This window comes from Diabrotica virgifera, chromosome 1 (genome assembly GCF_917563875.1).
Source record: "Diabrotica virgifera virgifera chromosome 1, PGI_DIABVI_V3a".
Lineage (NCBI taxonomy): Eukaryota > Metazoa > Arthropoda > Insecta > Coleoptera > Chrysomelidae > Diabrotica > Diabrotica virgifera.
This window is the reverse complement of record NC_065443.1, coordinates 127657003-127676771: the sequence shown is the minus strand read 5'-3', so window position 1 is coordinate 127676771 and position 19769 is coordinate 127657003. Positions and strand designations below refer to the sequence as shown.

At 34.0% G+C, this 19769-nt stretch overlaps 1 protein-coding gene across 1 annotated transcript in view; it reads left to right on the top strand.

Annotated features, from left to right (window-relative positions):
• LOC114331311 (retinol dehydrogenase 13) overlaps positions 1-7498 on the top strand; it is a 44080-nt gene extending 36582 nt beyond the window's left edge. The window contains exon 4 of the mRNA XM_050661950.1: positions 7249-7498. Coding sequence (XP_050517907.1) covers positions 7249-7434 — 186 coding nt within the window. The 3' untranslated portion in view covers positions 7435-7498. The remainder of the gene's footprint in view (positions 1-7248) is intronic.
• The last annotated feature ends 12271 nt before the right edge of the window (positions 7499-19769 follow it).

Genomic DNA, 19769 nt, shown 5'->3' with positions numbered 1-19769 from the left:
CTAAGTATTTGAATTTTTCAGTGCCGTGAATTTCCCTATAATGGCCCACATTTTAACAGGCGACATTTTGCGCCTATGCCCTTAACGGGAAAGACGCAAAATGTCGCCTGTCAAAATTTTCAATATGTTTTAAATGTATTAATTTTTTTCGAATCCTGAGAAAACTAATAAATATTTTTGAAAAATTCAAACGCAAAACGAAAGATTACGTTATTACCGAGGGCTGAAAGTCCCTTAGAATAAATAAAAAGTTTCTTTTGAATGAAATATTTCCAATTAAAAACCACACTACATTTTCTCTTTTATTTTCACCAGTGTAACTTATTTTTTTTTTTATTTAGAAAATAACCGCATTATTCCGTTGGAGATGTCAGATTGGGCTTCTCTTAATTCTTCTTGAAATTAATCTAATAATTTGTTTTTAAGCTTTGTGACACGAATTTTTAGCTTTTAGTGTTTGCGTGGGAACGTAGTTCTTCTAACATTTCTATTAATTTTGGAATATCTTCTGTTAAGTCTTCAGCAGGGTGGCGCTTGTTCTTCTGGAGTAGCGGGAGACATATGTTCAGCTGTTCGTTTTGTTGCGAAGAAGGTTGTTGAATTAGAAGTTTTATCCGCGGTTGGGATATTTGCAGATTGAACAGTGCGATCTGGATATGTTGCCAGAGTTGAATTTGTTGAATTAGAAGTTTTATCGGTGGTTGGAGTATTTGCAGATTGAAGAGTGCTATCTGGATGTGTTGCCAGAGTGGGTGTGATTAAAGTTAATATTGGCGTCTTTTGGACAATTTTCTACTAAATAATAAGGAATTTTCGGGTAGAATATTATTTATTGTAGAGTCATTATAATATGTTTCGGCAGGTTGAGACTTTGGCGAGATCTGAATATTTTGTGTGGGTTGTGGTGATTGTTAAATATTTGGGTTAATATTGCCGGAAGGGCAGTTAAGCAGCGTTGACTGTCTAGGGATAAAAAGATTCGATATGATAGATTCTCATGAGTTATTTCCAAGGATTCGGGTATTATGGTATCTGGGGAAGAAGCAATATACACCTGTCTTCTAAAGCTAAGTATGTGTTGATATTCCAGGTTTAATGCACCTATTCTAAGAAAGTTTATTGGAGATACTAATTTTAATCCAATATTCTCCAGTAAGGTTACAAGAGATTCATGTGGGATCGTTGGGTTTACATTCGATAATAATAGTCTGTCCGCTGCTGAAATTAGACGTCTTCCTTTGATAATTTCATTATTTACAACAATTTCACCATGTTTAGTTAAGAACTCATCAACTAGTGATTTATTTGTTAGATAAATACATATTATGTTGTGTGAGATTCTGCTACAGAAAACAATATTATTTGGTTTGACCAGAGGTCCTAATTGAAGAAGATAATCTTGAAGTTTTGCACCCTGGATAGAGCTGAAGATAATTGCTTGATCCTTGCGTGGATACTTGTAGATATTTTGGGAGACAGTGTTTGCATAAGATGCGTTGGAGGTACTCATATTATTCAAATTGGAATCATCAGTATTCTCTTGTAGGTGGATGTTGGTGAAAGAAGATTGGTTTTTAGATGTTGGCTGTGACATTATATTTGTAATAGTAAAATTTGTTAAGTTATTCTGTTCTATATAATTAGTGTCCGAAACATATTTCTAAGGCCGATCCTGCCTTTTTCTTGAAGTTCATTAATCACCGATCCTGTTTTTTACGTTAGGTAATTAACAATTTAGCAGAGTAGATTTAAGTTTTAACCTCAAACTCGGATTAATAATGGTCCCTTAGATGCCCTTAGATGCAGTAATTATTAAAAAATTTACTCACAGAATAATTTTTGATGTTTTGTATCACTAAACTTTTATAACTGAACTATTAAACGGCTTTAATTTAGCGATACTTAGGCTTAAGTCGTTGGTAAATTGTATACGTGTGTTTCACTCGATGTGGTAGATTCAGTTTTCCAGTGTAACTTATTAAAATATACATTAAGAAGTTTTCAGGGACTTTTGGCCCTCAATAATAATGTAATCTCTCTTTCTGCGTTTAAAATTTAAAAAATATTAATTAGTTTTCTCAGGATTCGAAAAAAATTAATACATTTAAAACACATTGGTCATTTTGACAGGCGACATTTTGCGCCTATGCCCTTAAGCAGAATTATAATAAAAAAATAAAATAATATAGTTTAACAAAACAAAATATGTAGTAAGAAAAAAACTCACTATTGTGACTGTACTAAATACTTACTTGCATTTTTTTTTGTAGATCTGTTGAAAAAATCTGAAGAACCCAAGATTCTTTTCACAGCATCAAATTTATCGTTTCTTCGTGCGAATTGTGTCAAAAGCATAACAGATGATAACATCATTATCTCAAATAATACTACAACCTATTTGGCATCAAAATTTTTTACGGTTGTAGCTTCAGATATTTTTGCGAAAAAACTAAGGAAGCATAACATCATGTGTAATAGTTACCATCCTGGGGCAGTCAAGACAAATATTTTTAAGGAATCACGAAAGTATGCTACTTTAAATATAATGGATATTATATCATTCTTTATTCTTGATGTAGCACTTTTCTTAGGTGGACAGGTAAGGAGATACTGTGTTAATATTAGTAAAAACGAAAACGGCATAAGCTTGGGATCAGAAAAAGTCTTCAGTGAGTTATAAATGGTGTAACTAATACGACAGCCTTGAATCGAATCGTCGCGTAATACGTACGATCAGAGCAGTAGCAAAGCTTGGAGTAACATTGTCCCCTTCTTAAGACATGGTTCCTCCTTGAACCTTGTCGAGACTAAAACTGGATGCTGGTATTGGCAACTGGACCCCCCTTTTACAACTACCTGTGTAAAAGAAGCAATGGTAGGTTTTCGCTTCGCACCGGTACCCATGTAGATCGTAGCAGAAAATCACCTGAACTTCGGTGTCTTTAAAGACTTTCTCTGTTACCAAATTGAAAAGGTAACGTGAAATATCTTGGAGTTTAACAGATTTTTGGAGAGTTGGTATTTGGCATTGAAGTTCAGTAATTGGACCAAACTGCCTTCAAAAGATGGATGCCAACCCTTGTATGTTTTTAATACTGAGCGGACTGGTATGGGTCAGTAAGTAGTTTTCTGGCAAAGCGAGTAGATCTTGCTTTCCAAACGTGAGGTAAGGTACTTAATGGACTTAGATTACTTCCGTTTTTTCATCTATGTCGTGGTCTCTTTGGAATGCCACCAATCGATTATGGTGTACTATTAGTTTTTCCCTCGAAATCTTGCTTATTCGGTAGATGACATCGTTAATTATATTCCTAATAAGGTAAGTACCTTCCCCAAACTACTGCAACGTGGGCAAACCACCCTTTCTGTTTTTTGCATTCTAGGGCCAGATTTTGTCATTCTTCTTAAACACACCTTTTCGGCTTGGGTATCGTACCGTTTCTTCACTCTATCACTAGCAATCTGAAGATGAGAACGGACCAACTTGTGTATATCGTCGATTCTTCTTTGTAATACATTCACATAATCTGCACCAGCTACCTCTTCTCCAGATCGACATCTAAACTCTAGATCACAAGGTAATCGCATCATCATCATCATCATTCTCTTTGCCTCATCCCTATGCGGGGTCAGCTTCCCTAATTGCATTTCTCCACACAACTCTATCTTGGGTCATAGCAATGTTAATCCCCTTTACCAACATGTCCTGCCTTATCGTCTCCCCCCAGGTCTTCTTTGGTCTTCCTCTCCTACTCCTTCCAGGAATCTGCACTTCAGCATTTCTTCGTATTGGGTGATTAACGTCTCGATGTTGAACATGACCAAACCATCTTAACCTATGCTCTCTCATTTTGGTATCAATTGGTGCCACACCTAGACTTCCCCTAATATACTCATTTCTAATTTTATCCTTCTTTGTCACTCCACTCATATATCTAAGCATTCTCATTTCCGCCACATGCATTCGTTGTTCCTCTTTCTTTTTCACTGCCCAACATTCCATTCCGTGCATCATAGCCGGTCTTATGGCTGTTTTATAGAATTTTCCCTTCAGTTTCATTGGAATTTTTCTGTCACACAACACACCACTCGCTTCTTTCCACTTCATCCATCCAGCCCTAATTCTACTGCATGCATCTCCATCTATTTCTCCATTACTCTGTAATACCGATCCTAGGTACTTAAAACTATTGCTTTTCACAATCATTTCACCATCCAAAGATACCATTTTATTTGTAGTAACTCCATCTTTAAATGAACATTCCAAATACTCTGTTTCTGTCCTACTAAGTTTTAAACCATTTTCCTCCAGAGCTTGTCTCCACTGTTCCAGTTTTTGTTCTAAATCTCTTTTACTAATTCCTATTAACACTACATCATCAGCATACATTTGACACCATGGAATACTACCCTGTAGTTTCGCTGTTATCTGGTCCAAAACTAATGAGAATAAATAAGGACTAAGCACTGAGCCTTGGTGCAATCCTACTTTCACCTGAAATTTATCAGTCTCTCCCACACCTGTCCTAACACTAGTCGTTACTCCATCATACATATCTCTCACAATCTTTATATATTCGCCAGGGACTCCTTTCTTATTGAGTGCCCACCACAGAATCTCTCGAGGAACTCTATCAGATGCTTTCTCAAGATCAATGAATACCATATGAACGTTGGTCTCTTTATTCCTGTATTTTTCCATCAGTTGCCTTACAATGAAAATTGCATCTGTTGTTGATTTGCTCTGCATAAAGCCAAATTGATTATCGGATATTTCGGTTTCTTCACGTATCCGTCTATCAATTACTCTCTCCCATATTTTCATGGTGTGGCTATGTAGTTTTATAGCCCTGTAGTTTGTGCATTGTTGTATGTCTCCCTTGTCTTTGTAGACAGGTACTAATATACTGCTTCTCCATTCGTCTGGCATTTGTCCAACTTCCATAATTCTATTAAATAGCCCTGCTAGCCAATTATTCCTGTCTCTCCCAATGCTCTCCATACTTTCCCAGGAATATCATCTGGTCCGACTGCTTTTCCTTTCTTTATTTTTTGAAGCGCTTGAGCCACTTCCTCGTTTGTTATTCTGGTAACCATTTCTGTTACTGTCTCCGTTAACTCCACAGGCTGTCTGTCAAATTCTTCATTTAATAAACTGTCAAAATACTTTCTCCATCTCTTTTTGACATCCTTTTCGTAAATAAGTATTTTATTATTTTCATCTCGGATACATCTAATCTGATTAAAATCTCTTGCTTTCTTTGCTCTCTGTTTGGCTATTTTATATATCTTTGCTTCGCCTTCCCAGGTATCAAGTTGATCGTATAGGTTTGAATACGCTTCTGCTTTAGCTTTTGCTACTGCTACTTTCGCTTCCTTTTTGGCGACCATATAGTTTTGAAGATCTATGTCCGATCTGGTTTCTTGCCACTTTTTATATAATTTTCCCTTCTCTTTTATTTTTCCTTATACTCCATTTGACCACCACCAAGTCTCTTTATCCTCAAACTTCTTTCCTGACGTTTTTCCAAGTATTTCAATAGCCGTCTCTCTAATAATATTGGCAATTTTTCTCCAAATTGTGTTAGGGCTTCCTTTCATGTTCCAACATATTTTTTCTACTATTCTTTCCCTGAATAGACCTTCCTTCTCATCTTTTAGCATCCACCACTTGATTTTTTGTGGTCCTCTCCGATATTTTTGTTTGGTTTCGCTTTTTACTTCGATGTCCAGAACAAGCAGCTTATGTTGATGGCTTACTGTCTCACTAATTATTACCTTGCATTCACGTATGTCTTCTTTCCTTATCATGAAGTAGTCTATTTGGGATTGATGTTGTCCACTTTTGTAGGTAATAAGTTGAGTTTCTCTCTTTTTAAAGAATGTGTTAACAATCGCCATACCCAATGCTGTTGCTAATTCTAGCATGTCATCTCCAGCTTCATTTCTAGTTCCAAAGCTTAATCCCCCATGTATTGTTTCATATCCTGTCTTGGCTTGGCCCATATGTGCATTGAAACCACCTCCTATTATAACTTTCTCCTCTGCTCGAATATCACTCAGTACGTCTCCTAATTGGTCATAGAAAGCTCTTCTTTCATTCTCACCCAGACCTGTTTGGGGAGCATACACACACACACAACATTCAACCTCTTTATCAGTTACAAATTTCACTGACATCATTCTATCACTCGTTCTTACAACTTCTACTACGTTATCTTTCATTTCACTATCAGCAATTATACCAACTCCATTTCTAGTGCTACTACTCCCTACATACCACAATTTATATCCATCACCTAGTTCTTTCGCCCTGTGTCCTTTCCACATAGTTTCTTGAATACAAGCAATTTGAACTCTTCTTCGTTTCAGCGCTTCCACTAACTCCAGACTCTTACCTGTAAGACTACCAAGATTCCAAGACCCTATCCTGATTTTTATAACCTGTAATGGTGTTCCCCCTGAGATAGTCCTCACCCGGAGATCCGAACGGAGGCCCAATTTACTTCCGGATCATTTTACCTCAGGAGATGCCATCATTTCAGTATAAGTTTTTATTGCGTTTGGAGAAGGTCTTTCCATTATTATGGCCTGAAAAATTTTTGGGTATTTGATGCCTGAATGCCTTTTCTATCAGCACCATACCCTGCCCTGCCCATCACAAAGTAATCGCATCTCGCGTCCAAATACAACTTTAGCTTTGGTCCACTGATTCATTAACCACGACTATGTAGGTCATTGCAAAAAACCGAAGATAGAGTCCCAGTCACACTGGTAATTGGATACCATTTTTCGCTGTGTTGGCTCTTGTTTTTATCGCGTAAGTCATTATCTTATCATTTTATTATTATCATTATTCTTCGAGAAAGCCGCAATCCCTTATCTCTTGTCGTACTGCTCCTCCATAGGTCGATCAGACAACAGCGTATTCCAGTCTAAGGAGAAGATTTATATTTTAGAATTTTAAATTAATGCGTTAGCCTTTTATTTTACTGTTCACCGGGCCAGGGTTCGAACGCACATCCACTAAATCCACCAGTCGACCGCCTGACCTGCTTGGCTATGTGACCGACGTATTTTTTCTATACTCTTTAGAAAAAAGAAGTTGTGCTAACATATAAGTTTGATTCCTCTGAAGGGGGTTTGTAACTTTTAGGAATGAGTCCGACGCTAACCTGTAATTTATTAACAACAATACTATAACTGGATAAAATCTTCCTAATATAAAATACTTTTTAATTATTTTAGAGTCCAAGAGACGCCAGTCAAACTGCAGTAAATGTAGTAGTTTCAGAAGAATATAAAAATGTTACTGGAGAGTTTGTTGGTGTGACAAGAATTAAGCCTTGGGGTTCACATGACGAAGTACTTTGTAATAAGATATGGAACGCCTCAGAAAAGTTAGTAAAACTCCAACCGAATGAAAAGTTATAATTCGGATCAAGTGTTTTTGTTCAAGAAGTATTATATATTTTCCTAATAAAGTATGTCAAATTTGTTCTTATTTTTAAACCATCTTAAGCTCCGAATAGCTCAGGTGGTAGAGTGTATGACGTTAACACAGAAAGCAGATCTATCCCCAGCGCCAGCGGGAACATCTGCCTGATTAAAATGAGTCTCTATCTATAAGCGAGATTCCCACAGCCACTGCCTCTTCTCGTATTTCGACCGTTATCATTTTCTGTCCATCCATTCGACTTTGATGGCTCTATCTCTCATTATGTGGACTTGTTCTATCTCACTGCCATTTATAGTTATTCGTCTGGGATCATCATTTTTAGCTCGATGTATTGGGAGCTGTCTGCGAATTCCTTTATCATAATTTGCAGTTCCTCGTTACTACCATAAGTTGACCAATTTGTAGTTTTTAAGACGTCTTCGAGGGCTAGGTTGAAAAGCTTTGGCGACTATACGCAAATATTAGCTTCAGTGGCGAATATGCAGACCTTGGTGGCAGAAGCATGTAAAGTTATGTGTGGAATGATAGCAGACTGGACTTCACAAAATTTGGTAAAAAAAGGAAGAAAGAAAAAGTTGCTAGAATGGCGGAACACCATTTTCAATATATTTATTGAAACTTGTTAGCCCCGACATTCAAGAGCAACAACCTTTCTCTTGGTATAAAAGTAAGGATGCTACGATACTACGTCTTCTCGGTTCTTTTTATGGTGTTAAGTCGTAGACCTTGAGAAGCAAACCAACTTATGCAATTCCCATTGCATACGGATCAAGAACACTTAATAAATCAGAGACAAATTATTCGACCATAGAAAAAGAACTGCTAACAATAAAATTATACAGTGCTAGTCAAAAGTCCGTACCCCCCTCGTATCTTTTAAACGGTTATACCTATAATAGTGAAATTTGGAGGGACGAAATTAACGGACGTAAGCTTCTTTATTAGTCATGAGAGGTGACGTAATTATGACAGATGACTTTACAGCGCCACTGTGACAGATAATTTTAAATGGGACCTTATGACAAGTGACACCTCGTTTGAAAGATATAGAAAATATCTATTTAGTATACTAATTTTGTTTGGGTTTAAGCTAATTTGGATAAATAAATGAAATAAATATAAAATTGTAATTTCGCATTTAATTAATAAAAATTCAAAATTTCCGCATATGATTACTTGTTAAAGAGGTTGCCGTTGGCGTAAAAACTACTAGAGAATTGAAAAACGTCAACTTTTTTGACAAAAAATCACAGGTGCCCCTTTGAATTTTTATTAATTAAATGCGAAACTGCAATATTAAATTTATTTAATTTATTCAACAAAATCAAAATAAACTATGTAAAACCCGAAAAAATTAGTGTGACTGAATAGTTATTTTGAATACCTTCCAAACGAGGTATCACTTGCCATAAGGTCCTATTTAAAATTGTCGGTCACACTGGCTCTGTAACATCATCTGTCACTATTACGTCACCTGTCATGACTAGTTAAGAAGCTTGCATCCGTTTATTTCCTTCCGCCAAATTTAACTATTATAGATACAATCGTTCAAAAGATACGAGGGGGGTACGGACTTTTGACTAGCACTGTACGTACAGGGTTATTCACTATATTTTGATCCCCCTGTAAACTGCTTTATATACAGAATTAGAAAAAAATGTAAAATATAAAAGTTATTCGATTTTTAAATTATGATTTTTTGACATATATATCGTACTAATGACGTCATCCATTTGGGCGTGATGACGTAATCGACTATTTTTTTAAATGCGGATAGGGTAGAGTGCTACCTCATTTGAAAGGTTATTCAATTCCCTATTCAGTAATATAAACATTAACATGATTATACAGGGTGTCCAAAAAAAAAATTTTTAATTAAATTAATTGACAGAAAAAGAAGAATGCATGTAATTTATTTAATTCAAGATACATTCTACTGCTGTCAGAAAACAGAAATATATGTTTATTGAACACATAAACATTACTTTTCACTTTTCACTTAAATTCAATGTTCAACCTGCCACCCATCTGCCTCTTGGCAGTTTAAACATTGAATTTAAGCAAAAATCAATGTTTATTTGTGCAATAAACTTTTATTTCTGTTTTCTAACAGCAGTAGAATGTATTTTAAATGAAATAAATTACATACAATCTTCTTTTTGTGTCAATTAATTTACTTCAAAGAAAATGTTTTTGGACACCCTGTATAAATAATTATCTTAATGTTTATATTACTGAATAGATAATTGAATTACCTTTCAAATGAGCTATCACACGACCCCTATTCTCATTTAAAAAAATAGTCGATTACGTCATCACCCCCAGATGGATGACGTCACTAGTATGTTATATATGTCAAAAAATCATATTTTAAAAATCGAATAACTTTTGTATTTTTAATTTTTTTCTAATTCTGTAAATAAAGCAGTTTACAGGGGGGCAAAATATAGTGAATAACCCTGTACTGTTCTTACGATGTCAGTTGGACCAGAAGCATTTTTGGGGTCCGGTCAATAATTCTACGAAGAGCATAGAAATAAAGATAAACCATATAAACATTTGCTTGCTTCAAAATTGATCACTCCTTGTATTAGTCCACATGGACGCGGGTGTGGCTTACTACTTTCTAACGTATCTTATTGGGCAATACTGAAGAGTAATTGGTCAAATTGTTCGGAAGTGCTTAGGCTCAAATCATATCGTTATCTGGTCAAAATACCTTCTCATGTTTCAAAGGCGGCAAGCAATATAAACACTAAATAAACAGTGTCGTCGTCATAACTTACAATTATTTTATTTTTATAATACATTTTTTGTCTCATTTCTTTAGTACTTAAAAACGAACTACACTTAAAGACGAACTGTGGCAGATGTTCCGACTCACTTTTCAGATGGGGAAAAATACAATCACCAAATTGCGACTGCGGCGCCGAAAGGCAAACAGTAAAACACATCAGTGCCGGTTTATCCAATGGGCGCTTGGGGCGGGCGCCCAGGGGCCCGGGGCCCGTTCCTCTTAATTATAAAAAAATAAAGACGCTAAATAATCTACACATTCTCCAAAAAAATCTCATACGCAGGTACGCCAATACACTGCAAAAGTCTATGTTCTATTGTTACATCTCTTCATAGGGGCCCCGTGTCAGTGTTTGTGGCGGGGGCCTTCTCCAAAAACTACAGAAAGTTGTCAGATTTATATGTGTCTCGAATTGTATCCAAAATAATCGCATAAACGGAGTTTTTTTAGTTTCTAATAATTTCATTTTGAATTATGGGGCTTAAATAATAATAGGTATATCTCACTTTTCGGCTTTAAAATAAGTTCTTTTAAAATAGTTAAACGAAAGTCAAAAATAGATATACATACATCTAATTTATAGATAAAGAATAGATTGTTCTCGAAAATGCCAATACCCAAACAATAGGTACACACTCTGATAACATTCAAAAGTAAAGCGATTACAAAAATTGCAATTTGGCATTATACAGTGGCCTCTTAGGCTAGCACTCCACTTGCGATTTGTAGTCGCGGCGACAAAAAATCGGTGTCGCAGAAAATTTAGAGCCTAGAAAATTAGTCGCTGTTTTCAGAATCGCGAATTGAATGCTACAAGGGTGTGACATCAGCTTTTAGATGTTTTTTAATCTAGATAAAGAAGAATACAAGACGTCAATTAATACTTTATGCGAGAAACATAAAAATGATGTTGATGAAACCAAAGAGAACTTGCATAATGAAATTATTCTGTAACGTTATGCCAAAATTTGAATAAACATATTATAATTTATGAAAAATTTGATGTCTTCCAGGATGTAAAGGCAACTTTTCCCAATATCTTAACTTTACTGCAAATTTATTTGACGCGTCAGGTTAGCGGTCTTTTTCGGCTTTAAATAGAATAAAAACATATTTAAGGTCAAATTTGGGTGAAGAACTGGAGAAACCGAATTGTGATAATATTACATGGCAGTTTGCGAATGCCAAGTCAAGAAAAACAGTGATCTAATTTTTGTCTTTATGTATTTTTTAGAATATGTTTTTTTGCTTGTCATGTGTTGTTTTGTGGAACTTTCTGTTTTTTATTTATGTTTTTAAAAGTATTTTTGGTTTATTTTTTACGTTTGCTATTCTTCTTGCTTGTTTAAAAAAAATTACTTTATGGATTTTACAATAAACTTTTTATAGTTAATGCATGTGTTTTCTTGTTAAAAAACTGACAACGAATAGCAATAAAGGGGGCCCCTAAACCTCCAGCGCCCAGGGCCCGAACTTAGGTTAAACCGGCACTGAAACACATGGTAGAGGAATGCCCGATTAGATCATATAACGGCAACCCTTCGGATTTCCTGGTTGCTACAAAAGAGTCAATCGAATGTATTTATAATCTAGATGTTTGTTTGTAGAATATTTTTGTATTTACTGTTGTTTGTAATTTATATATATATATATATATATATATATATATATATATATATATATATATATATATATATATATATATATATATATATATATATGTATATATATGAACCTGTGATGTAGCCATACGCTAAATAAATAAGTACTTAAAAAATGAATAAGCACATTAAATTGCATTTGTAAGTATTATATACTTTTAATGATCAATTTTAAATTTTATTGTATTGTATTATACTGAAACTGTATTGTTTATACAGGATGTCCCATATATTATGCGAGATTTAATGACGTCAATTTGCTCAGTCCGCTGATTGGATAATGTAATTAATGGAATTTTTCATGTTTCATATTTTTATTTTTTCCATATTTTCCTTTGTATGTGTCCATGTCTAAGAGCCATATATGAGGAGAGGGAGTGTACTTTGATTGAAGACTCTTGATTTTAGGTATTGGGTGTATTTTTTTTTTCTTTAGAATAAAAGACAGTTTTCCGAGTGATGCCCAGGCCAATCTTATTATTTTTTTTTATTTCTTCGGTCTTATTTTTTTTATTTAATTTAGTGATTTGTCCTAGAATATCTCTTTTACTTGCTTTATTCTTGTTTGTGCCACTGTAATTATTGGTTCTCCTTGTTGATTGGTCATGGCTTTTGTTTTACTGTAAGCGATGTTCAGTCCCATCTTTGTCGATTCACTATCTAGTGCTTCCATCATTCTTGGTAATTCTTCACTATTTACTGTTTTAATACAATATATATACTTACAAGTCAAAAGTGACATTTGGAAAAATTGTGTAGCTCAAGTTCAAGTAAAATAAAAATATTATCTTGCTTTGTCACCAATATTAATGTCTTCTTCTTCTTTTCCTTCTTCTTCTTGTGTAGACATGACTGTCTGTTTTTCAATGTGGCTCCAGTAAGTTGTCATTCCATCGTTTTCGTGGTCTTCCCACTTAGTTTTGGATCCCGCGTATGAAAAAAAAGTTGATTAATAGCAAGCTGAAAATTTTTTAATAGCTTAAGGGTGTGTAGTTGGAGAAACTTTGATATATGGGAACACTGGAATAGGGGAAGTTTTAATTGTGGAACAGGTTAAAAATTTGGAACGGCCAGACCACGAAAACGGCACATGTATTTTGTCCGACAGAACAGACTTAAACTCTCCGAACAGAGATTAAACTCTCATGCAAAAATCAGCCTGCTATTTATCACCAAATGGGCGTTTTAATGAGTGGAGCATGTAGAATATGTCAAATGACAGGAATTATGACAGCTGATAAATAGCAGTCTGATTTTTGCATGAGAGTTTAATCTCTGTTCGGAGAGTTTAAGTCTGACCGTTCCAAATTTTTAACCACAATTAAAACTGCCCCTGTTACAGTGTTCTCATATATCACAGTTTATCCGACTAGACACCGTTTAAGCTATTAACAAATTTTCAGCTTACTATTAATCAACTTTTTTTTTTCATACGCGGGATACAGACCTAACTGATCGTCTTCCTATTGGGGAACCGTCTCTCGCCGTCCTTACTACTTTGTTTTTTGTCATTTGGCTCATGTAGTTGTTCCATTATACTCTTCTGCTTTTTACCCAGTTATTGATGTTGTCCACCTTGCATATCTGTCGTATATCTGCACTTCTACCTCTTCCCATATCCCATCGATTTTTCAAAGTATTTTCATCTCTGCTGTTTCTAGCATTCTTTCTGTCCTTTCTGTATCAAGTCGTGTTTCTGCCGCGTATTTATGTCATTATTGGTCTGATAACTGTTGTGTAAATTGCGCCTTTCACTTCTTTTCCAATATTGGTGTGGTAGTTATAAACACGACAAGTGTCGAATCAAGTTCTGAACACACGGATAGTGATATATTTCAACTTGTCAAAAATATGTCCTATGTATAGTATTTTTACTACAAAAGCGATATTACGTAGGTCAAAATTTTTGACGTAAGAGAACTGTCAAAACATTAGAATGTGAATTTTCATTATTGCCATGTTTATTATAAACATGGATATAATGAAGAGTCACATTCTAATGTTTTGACAGTTCTCTTACGTCAAAAATTTTGACCTACGTAATATCGCTTTTGTAGTAAAAATACTATACAGTAGTAAAAGTGATCTCTTCATTAGTCATGAATTAGACAATTCGACTGGAAGAGGAATTGTTCGTTTTCATGTATTTTATGTGTATATTCAAAGTGTAGTCTTATTTCTTTAGTTCTCAAATTAATAAGCACGTTAAATTTCATTTGTATTATGTATTTTTAATTATCTTTGATGTCAATTTCATAAAGAAATGTGAACAGTTAACAACATTATTACTGTTTAACAAATATTGAACCATAATTTAAAAATAAAAGTTTACTCATTAATTTCTATTGCGCCGCCTATGTTTTACAAACGGTGCCGACAATCGGTGTCGAATTTTGTTTTTATACTGGTCCAACTGACATCGTAAGAACCTTACATATAAAGTGCCCCGAAGTTCCAGCGCTCCTAGGTTTGACTAGTAAATTCTCAGGTCTAACTACCGATCTTAGGCAAACCCCGAAATAAATTATATTTTCGGCCTTTGGCTGAAGTGTTTTTAGTCAAACCTAGAAGTACCTAACTTTTCAGTCAAACGTCGAAAGAAAAATAATCTGTTTTGGGCTTTGCCTAGGGCGTAGGAGATTCTAGAAGCGACTGTGCGACTGACAGACTTAGTCAAACGTTGATCTGTATATCTGTACTGTACTGTACAGCACGACCAGATTCACTTTGTATTTGAGATTTGGATGCGCACTGTTGTTGACGTTCGGTTTTTCCAAATTTTGAAAATTTTATTTTGGTAACGTCTCGCCAAGTAAAATACCTGGACGATACCAAAATAGAATTTAGAAAATATGGAAAAACCGAACATCAACAACAGTGCGCATCCAAATCTCAAATACAAAGTGAATCTGGTCGTGCTGTACGCTGTCAGATTCGATATAAAATAGGTCCTTCGGGCAGAGAAAGAGTTAGAAAACGTTATCAATTTACTTAACTATTCATTTCAATAATACTTAGTACCTACATAGTAATATTAAAAGCATGTTTTTTATGTATATTTAAATTTTTTCTTGTAATTATTATTTACTTGAAATTGGGTTTGGCTAAGTACATGGATTTCATTTTAGCTCAGATATATTATGAAATGAGAATGTCATCGTAATCAGGTTATAGTTACATGTTATGTGCACTTACAGCACACTTGGTTCATACTATGAAGGCTTTGAAAGTTTGTTTATACAGAAAAAATATAAAAATACATAAAGAAAAAGCGATTCATCCGTCTTCATTCAAGATAAAACAGTTGACGGTTTATACAGAGTAGAAATAAAACACCGAATAATAAACACACTTTCTTTTCGAGGAATCAAATAAAAGAATGCAAAAAGAATAAAGAATGTTCTTAATTTCGAAGATGTGTCCGTGTCCGACGTTTAGCTGTCTCTTAGGCAGGCCGCACATCAAAGAAACATGAAACGTAAATCAAGTTTCATGGAAATAAAACACTGCTAAGCAAATAGACGAATATGAAACTTTCCGAAAATAAAAATGTGTTATGAGCATGAATCACACTCGTTTCATTGGTAGGCGGACTTCAAGATCTGTTTAGACGTGTGCCTTAGGCAAGCCGCACACCAAAGGAACATGAAACGAAAAACATGAAACATTAAACGTAAAACATGTTTCATGAAAATAAAACACTGCTAAACAAATCTCAAAGTCCGCCTACCAATGAAACGAGTGTGATTCATGCTCATGACACATTTTTATTTTCGAAGAGTTTCATAAATGGCCAGACGTATATTTGTTTAGCAGTGTTTTATTTCCATGAAACGTAATTTACGTTTCATGTTTCTTTGATGTGCGGCCTGCCTAATAAGAGAAATCAGCGCAAAAGGTTCTAAAGTGTGGACAAGTATTTATAAAACGCTACTGCAATAAAAAATTCTCTTCAAAATTCTGTAAGTGCAAAAGGTCTAACTTATTGTGCAATTCTAAATGTTATAATGTTTCACCATGTGAGAATAAAGACTAATTTTATATTTTAGTTAGGACAAAATAAAAATAATAAAAATAAAAATTTAACAAGCTGAAAATGTGAGCATTATCATAACGAAAATTTTGTTTATTTACGTATTTTTGATTCATAATATGGAAAATTGGTATTATGAAAAGTTGTTTAGAATTAAAAATTATGTTTTAATGTGCAATTATATCATTCTAATTTAAATGCTGTGAACTATAAAGGTAGTTTACTCCTGTTCGAAATTCATATTTTTATATACCTCGTATAAAATTAATAAAATCTGATATATAATGGTTGCATAATAAATCTTAGACCATGAAGAGTTTTTTATGAAGAATAACTTTTTTTCGTCAAATTAAAAATAAAAGAGTTATAAATGAAAATGTTGTTGGTATCCATAATTTGAGAAAAATCTTCAAATATTTTTTCCGTTAGAAGGATGTAATTGCATATATCAGACCATAATTTTTTATTCCAAACAACATTTCATATAGTTGGTTCGCTAAACTCAGACACAACTGGCTCGTGATTTTAGTTAGTAATTTTACCAATTTGGCAAAAAAAATAATTACTAAATAGTTAATAATTACTAAATAATTAGTAATCTTGCCAATTTTGGCAAAATTGGTAAAAAACAAAAAAAAATACCTACTAAAATCACTAGCCAGTTGTGTCTGAGTTTAGCGAACCGAGTATAATAACAATTTTCATTTCATAACAAATGGAACAGTCCATTAAAAGGAAGGCCGTATACTCGTATAAACCTTTTTAAAATTGTTAATAAATTATTGCTTTCAAAATATTATACTCAAATTGTATTTTTGAACATCGTATTTATTTTATATAATAATTAAATTCACTATCAAATGTCATTGATATTTTATTAATACTTTATTTAAAATTTAGTTTGACATCCACGAAGTGTCAAACTCAAATAATGTAAATAACCTATGTGTTGCTTTACAAATTCAGATTAAAAAACTAGCCTACTTACTAGCAACGATATCAGCTGACGTTTAGTGTGTCGGCAGAAAATAAAAGGATTGTGACGTCACATTTTAGACTTTGAGGTCGATTATCTCGAAGACGGTTAGAGATATCGATATGCCGTTTTCAGATTTGGATTCAGAAGACAAAACTACATATGAATCCATCGATAAATCTGCTCTAATTATTGCAGGAGCGGCAACACAATAGCACACAGACTTTGCGAATTTATAAACGAAAAGTTTTCGTTGAAAATGGCATTTTATTAAATCCAATCTAACAAATTATGATATTTTAATACCTGCGAAGTTTGACTGGTCAAAGCCCGATTTCATGATATTAAGTTTCGACGTTTGTCTGACCAAATTAGTCTCTCCTAGGCTTGACTAGTTAAAGGCCGAAAATGGCATTTATTTCGGGGTTTGACTAAGACCTTTAGGCAGATATGAGGATTGACTAGTCAAACCTAGGAACACCTGAACTTAGGGGTTTGACAATAGCATAGGTATACACGGATCAGAAACCATTATCTTGGATTTTCAGTCTAAAAAAGTCAAATTCAAAATTTAATACGATGCCGTCTAAAGCTAGAAAAATACGATTACAAAATTATTTATAGAAATAAGAGGTAAACATAATGAGTATTAATTCAAAGTGATTAAGTATTCAAAAATGCGACAAAAATTCGGACAATATTCCATTAAATGGTAGTTACTTAATCGAAATCAATAGTGCGAGTGAAATATACAGAAAATTATGTTTTAAAAACATTTGAACTAAAAACTCCAAATTTTGTTAAACTAGAATTATGTACTAAGTTTAGAAATGTTATCAAACACTAAAAAAATCCATTACATGTGCTCACCATTTAACGATGAAGATATTAATCGAAAATGATAACGAATATCATATCCCGCTATACAGGGCACTTAGTGACTTCGAAAAAGTATTTAATAGCGTGGAACACTGGGCAGTAATCAATTCCCTACAAAACAGCAGAATAGACTCCAGATATAGCGACTTAATTACAAATATGATATAACAAGGCAACAACAACTATTAAGCTAATGAAACAAACGGAGCCTATTAAAATAAACCGAGCAGTAAAACAAGGAGATACCCTGTCGCCCAAGCTATTCAACCAAGCGGTATAAAATGTGTTAAAACAACTACATTGGGATGGCTGGATATAAACATAAACGGGCAATATCTGAATTAATTACAATACGCTGATTGTATTGCATTAATAACAGAAAAAAGTGAAGAATTACAAAAAATGATGGAAGAACTACATAGAGAATCGGTAAAGATGGGACTGAATAATAATTACAGTAAAACAAAAATTATGACCAATCAACAAGAAGAACTAATAATTACAGTGGCACAAACAAGAATAGAACAAGTAAAAGAGTATATATATATATTTCTTGGGCACATCACTAGATTAAGGTGATACAGTAGCGATCAACAGGTAGCCAAAACGCGTTCCAAGATTTCGGCTGTAATTTTGAATATTTTTTCGAGATATTTGGCACACGTATTCGTAATATAATAAAGAATGGCGGTACAGAGCCCAATTTGAAAAATATATTAATATGTGGAAATTACTCTGTAATTAAATACAATATTAAAAAAACGAGCCTGTACCGCCATTAAGAAGAACAAAAAAATACACTTTCTTCAAATAAACTTTTTTATCCGATGCCTAGATTTTGTGTCATTTTGGAACTACTAATGAAATAAAAAATTTTAGATAGTTATTTGACAATTTATAAAAATATTGGATGCTCAATCAGTTTAAAACCTACAGCGAAGTAATGATAATTAGGTTCAATATTACTTGAGGACTTCAGAAATGTTTGGTTATGTAAAACCAAAAACATATTAATATACTTATAATTTCCCTTGAATGAATATTAAATAAAATCGAAATAATCTACATACTTCACTTAATGGGTTCACTAAGGAAATTGAACAATGAAACTAATATTCCATAAAAAAAGCTAACAAAATTAGGGGAAAGGCGGGCAAAATGGGGTACTTAAGGTTGAAAGATCAGTACAAAAAAATGTGTATATTTACAATAACATCATATGATTTTATTAATAAAAGCATATTTGGACATCCAAAAAAAACATAAATTATTCCTAGCAAAAAACAAATACAACATGAAAACAATAAAAAATTAAGAACAGTCCTTTTACCCCGTTTTACCCGTCAGGTAGGGTAAAATGGGGTAGGATGAAAATAAGGCATAAAAACCCAATAAACACGTAAACTACCTATTTGCAGAGTTCACAAACAAAAATCTCTTCGTCATCTTCTTCAATCCCAGCGCATGACATATGCGCCCAACGAATGCACCTGGAACATGAAGCCCATCCTTCAGAGGATGTAGAATAAAGATCTCCACAATAAAGGCACTCTGCGTCACTAGCACATGATTCACTATCACTTGAAGAATCACACTTTTTAGAAACTTTTACTTTTTTCGTGATAGTTTTCCCTTTAATACCATCGGTTTGTTTGATGGTTCCTATTTTTCTTTTTACTACCCCAAACATTGGCATTCTTTTCGGCTTATTTTTTTCTAAAGCGTCTTCCAGCTCTTTCTTGTAAGGAGTAGAAGTCAAAATAGCAGTTTTTCCCTTTCTGTGTGAACTCCGTTTAGTTGCAGCACTGGCTTGCGGAATAGGCATAAAAACGGTTGGTGATACTATCGGAAAAGCTGAATCATTGGAACTAGAGGTACCTGGCTTCGCATTGCTGATTGGTGTTGTATTCTTTTCAGGGGTTCTTTCGCCGAATGGAACAGTAGCTCTTGATGTGTCTGGTTGT